This window comes from Quercus suber, unplaced genomic scaffold (genome assembly GCF_002906115.3).
Source record: "Quercus suber isolate HL8 unplaced genomic scaffold, Cork oak 2.0 scaffold_927, whole genome shotgun sequence".
NCBI lineage: Eukaryota > Viridiplantae > Streptophyta > Magnoliopsida > Fagales > Fagaceae > Quercus > Quercus suber.
The window spans coordinates 116,829-121,621 of NW_027070350.1; the positions used below are offsets into that span (position 1 = coordinate 116,829).

Here is a 4,793-nt window from a genome sequence, read left to right on the forward strand (position 1 = left end):
GTAATATTAATTAAATAAAAATATATGATAAAGAAGAGCACACTAAACAAGTAGCAGAGCACAACACAACACATAGTTTTACAAACTGTGCTAACCAATCTTTCTCTTACAAACTAAGAAGCTCTTTATACGGAAAATGGATCAATTTAATTCCGAGTGTATTGTGTTCCTCCTCTCTCAAATCCAAACAAAGATTTTCAGCTATCCTGTCTCTTTCTATCTTTAAAGATCTGTGTTTTCTCTTTGCCTCTCTCTCTCTCTCTCTCTCTCTGTGTGGACGGACCCAGGAGAGGGCCCAAGCGGCCCGAGCACTCTGGCCCAAAACAAAAAAAAAAATTATAAGGTATATTTTGGGTTTTTTATAGTTGGGTCCCCCTCTCCTAAGATATTAACCCACAGCCCAGCCCAAACCAAAAAAATTGAAACCCATTAACCAACCAAATTCAGTCCGTGCTTCCTATTAGAGAAGTGAAGAGTGAAAATAGCACGTTTTAGTGTGAAAAGACGTAAATCAATGAGTAAATTATTTTCTTGGACTACTTTCAAACAGGAAAAACTGTGCGTTTGTGCACTTTGTTTCTTTCGCTGATGCATACGCCAACGAGGTGATAAGCACACTTAATGTTGCCGAAGCATTCATTTCTAGGAACCTGGAAGCGGAGTCTCTGGAGGAAGAGTTTCAAGTTCTTCACAACCCTTTGTCAATCTCCACAAGCCCCTCACAACTACATAGTTTCTACCAACATTTCTATAACTAAGTACTGTAAAAATGGCCAGCTCGACTTTGCTCGGAACCTGTTCGATGAAATGCCTAGACGAACTGTTGTCTCATGGAACACCATGATATCAGGTTACTCCAAATGGTGGAAATACTATGAAGCTCTGAAACTAACTTCCATTATGCACAGTAGTAATATAAAGCTCAATGAGACCACTTTTTCGACTACGTTAAGTGTATGTGCGCGTTCCTGGTCAGTCTGTGAGGGAGAAGAGCTACATTGTCTAATTTTGAAATCTGGGTTTGAGAGATTTGAGCTTGTGGGTAGTGCATTGTTGTACCTTTACGCAAGTTGTATTGATATTGAAGGAGCAAAGCGGGTGTTTGATGAGTTGCACGGTGAAAATGAGTTGTTGTGGAGTTTGATGCTTGTGGGATATGTACAATGTAACTTGATGAGCGAGGCTTTGGATGTGTTTAATAGGATGTCATCTAGGGATGTTGTGGCATGGACTACGTTGATTTCTGGGTATGCAAGGAGCGAGGATGGGTGTGAATGGGCTTTAGAGTTGTTTAGGAGGATGAGGGGGAGTGGTGAGGTGGAGCCTAATGGATTTACTTTGGATTGTGTTATAAGGGCTTGTGGAAGACTAGGAAGCCTAAGAGAAGGGAGGATTGCTCATGGGCTTTTGATAAAATATGGGTTTGAATTTGATCACTCGATTGCTAGTGCATTAATTGAATTCTATTGCGATTGTGAAGCTATTGATGAGGCCAAGAGAGTTTATGATTGGATGGGAAACCTAGGTTTAAATGCTTCAAATTCACTTATTGGAGGGCACATATTTATGGGTAGGATTGTAGATGCTGAGATAATTTTTGGTAGGCTAGTTGAAAAGAGTCCAGTATCATATAATCTGATGATTAAAGGTTATGCAATGAGTGGCCAAGTGAAGGAATCTGAGAAACTGTTTAATAGAATGCCGGAAAAAACTATAGTTTCTTTGAATACCATGATTTCTGTGTATTCCAGGAATGGGGAAATTGACAAAGCTTTGAAGCTGTTTGAAGAAACAAAAGGGGAAAGAAACCCAGTGACATGGAATTCAATGATGTCGGGTTATATTCATAATCATCAACATGAAGAGGCTTTCAAACTATATGTGACCATGCACAGATTATCAATAGACCATACTAGATCAACTTTTTCTGCTCTTTTTCATGCCTGTACATGCCTCGGATCTCTTCAACTAGGAGAATTACTTCATGCCCATGTGATCAAAACGCCATTTGAATCAAATGCTTATGTTGGAACATCTCTTGTAGATATGTACTCCAAATGTGGGAGCATTCCCAATGCACAAAAATCATTTTGTAGCATCTCTTCACCCAATGTGGCAGCGTGGACAGCTCTTATTAATGGATATGCACATCATGGGCTTGGCTCCAAAGCAATTTTACTCTTTGAGGAAATGTTAAAGCTAGGAGTTGTTCCCAATGGAGCTACCTTCGTGGGGATTCTGTCTGCTTGTGGTCGTGCTGGTCTAGTCGATGAAGGGATGAAATTTTTCCACTTAATGCAAAAATGTTATGGAGTAACACCAACTTTGGAACACTATGCATGTGTGGTGGATCTTCTTGGTCGCTCAGGCTATCTACAAGAAGCTGAGGAGTTCATAAAAGCAATGCCTATTGAAGCAGATGGGGTTGTCTGGGGAGCTTTACTTAGTGCCTGTTGGTTCTGGACAAAAATGGAGTTGATTGGGAGAGTGGCTGAGAAGATCTTCAATTTGGATCCTAAGGCAGTATCTGCTCATGTTATTCTGTCTAACATGCATTCGATATTGGGCAAATGGGGAGAGAAGATGAATGTGAGGAAGAGATTAAGGAGCCTAGGCATAAAAAAGGCTCCCGGGTGTAGTTGGATTGAGTTGGAAAGCAACGTTCATGTGTTCACTGTAGAAGATAGAACCCATCCTCATTGTAATGCCATTTATGCAACTTTGGAGCATTTAACATCAAATATAAATTCCCTTGTTCAATATGATTTTTATTTTAGTTTTACATCAATAGTGGAGGCTGATTTCTTTAAAACAAAATACCCTTATTGATAAAGGTCATGTTAGTTGTGTGATTTATTCTCCTATCTCATAAACAAGAGGAAGTGTGGGCCTTTTTTGTGATTTTGCTGTGCTTTCTTATGGAAGCAACCAGTTTAACCATTTCATGGGAGTAGCGCTACTTGCACAATCCAGTCCTAGAAAACTACAGAGGGTAAGGTGGGCCTTTTAGTGATTTCAGTATATACAGGCTGGTGGATTGATTCTGTCTTCATTGTATTTTATCTTTTCATTTTTGCTTCTCTCCTTTGCATGTCATTCCCTCAATATGTGATAGTTTCTTGTCATATCTCTCCAACAGATACTGCTCTTAAATAGAGAAGAATTATGCCATTAAAAGAGAAGGGAAAGATTTTGTTCTTGCTGAAATCTAAAGAAAAAAGTAACAAAAAGTTTCTGTTTTGCTGTAATTAAAAAAAAAAAAAAAAGGAGAAGAAACATGATTGAAAAGGGAAAAAAAGTTGGATTGGGACAGGGACTGGGGAGAGAGAAAAATCTGAGACTGCAGAAGAAGAATAATAGAGATCAAAAGAGAGATAAATCTCAGGGCAACCCCCACCATCATGCAGCCGGAACTGTTATAGGTAAAAGTTTTCTTTATTCTTTATAAAATTACGCAATGACTATGATTTATGTTTGGGTGTTTGGTAGTATAGGTTCGATTTAGGCATTTGGGTTACATTTGATTTTGATTAAACTTATTAAATTAGACTTGGTTTATGGTTGGGGTATTTGTGTTGTTCGTTTGGTTTTGTATTTTGGAGTTAAAGTTGTTTTCGGAAATTTTTCAATCAGCGTGGAAAGCAGAGAGTATTTTTGGTCTCTTCAATTTCTTTATGCTTCTTGAATGAGCATTCCTGGCGAAGAGTTTCCAATCGTTTCACTCAGCATTTATCAAGTATAAATTTAGGTTTCTTTTTAACTCTCTTGGATTCAGTTGTAGATTTCATTTGTCATTGATTGATTTCAATTCCAAATCTGTGTAATAAAAAATTAAAGGGTTTTTCTTTAGCTTTTCCTTTTCTGGGTTTGTAGGTGGGAAGGCAAATCCTTGGAAGCAATCCAAGTCTCTCCTCTGCTTTTGTGTTGTTCCTTCACTGCAACAACAAATGTTTCATTCTTAATTTCTGTTCTTACAATGTTTACACCTTTTTACTTCTAAACCTGTCACAGTTGTATTATACCAACAAATGTTTCATTCTTAATTTCTGTTCTTACAATGTTTACACCTTTTTACTTCTAAACCTGTCACAGTTGTATTATACCAACAAATGTTTCATTCTTAATTTCTGTTCTTACAATGTTTACACCTTTTTACTTCTATTTTTTAAAACACAAAGAATATATATATATATATATATTTTCCTTTGTATTAGCGAGGATGTTTACGTCTATTCAATTATTAACAACATGTGTAGTCCTCCGACACCAAGGAAAACATTTTAACTTTATGTGGCTCGTACTCATGTAAATGGGCTTGCCAATTGCGAAATATGAGCACATTGTGTATTTAGAAATATATATTATTTACAATTTTTGTGATAGGTGGCTTTAATGGACACAATAGTGCTGTCCCCTGTTGGAGGTGGCTTTAATAGACACAACAAAATGTGAAATCGTTTTCACGATATCTTGCTGATATTTGCGAGGGTGTCATGCTATTATACCAACAATATTAGGTAGAATGCAAAACATGAAGCAATAATTTGATTTGACATAGGCCAACCCCTATCCAAAATAGAGGACGATATTAGGTTTGTCAATGTCATTTAGTGGTAAGCAGATTATTTTTTTCTACAGAACCTAATCATGGCTTTATGTCCTATGATTGTTAGTTACGTTTCAAAATTGCTAATTTGTTTCACTACATGACTGAGACTGTGTAATCAGCTAAGGCATCTGTTAGTGCTTAGTGGTACCTTAACTTTTTTTATATTAATTTTCTTTCTTTTATA

General features: G+C 37.2%; 1 protein-coding gene across 4 annotated transcripts; it reads left to right on the plus strand.

The window, feature by feature from the left end:
* The first annotated feature begins 499 nt into the window (after nucleotides 1-499).
* On the plus strand, nucleotides 500-4,047 carry LOC136065325 (pentatricopeptide repeat-containing protein At2g13600-like). Of its 4 annotated transcripts, none has more exons than XM_065768386.1 (3): nucleotides 500-3,422; nucleotides 3,634-3,748; nucleotides 3,874-4,047. In XM_065768386.1, the coding sequence occupies exon 1, from the start codon at nucleotides 622-624 to the stop codon at nucleotides 2,827-2,829; it is 2,208 nt and encodes a 735-aa protein (XP_065624458.1). In that variant the 5' UTR covers nucleotides 500-621; the 3' UTR covers nucleotides 2,830-3,422; nucleotides 3,634-3,748; nucleotides 3,874-4,047. The 4 variants fall into 4 exon arrangements, with proteins under 4 accessions (XP_065624458.1, XP_065624457.1, XP_065624456.1 ...); XM_065768385.1 differs by lacking the exon at nucleotides 3,634-3,748 and having other exon boundaries at nucleotides 500-2,997; nucleotides 3,140-3,422; XM_065768384.1 differs by lacking the exon at nucleotides 3,634-3,748 and having other exon boundaries at nucleotides 500-2,992; nucleotides 3,140-3,422.
* The last annotated feature ends 746 nt before the right edge of the window (nucleotides 4,048-4,793 follow it).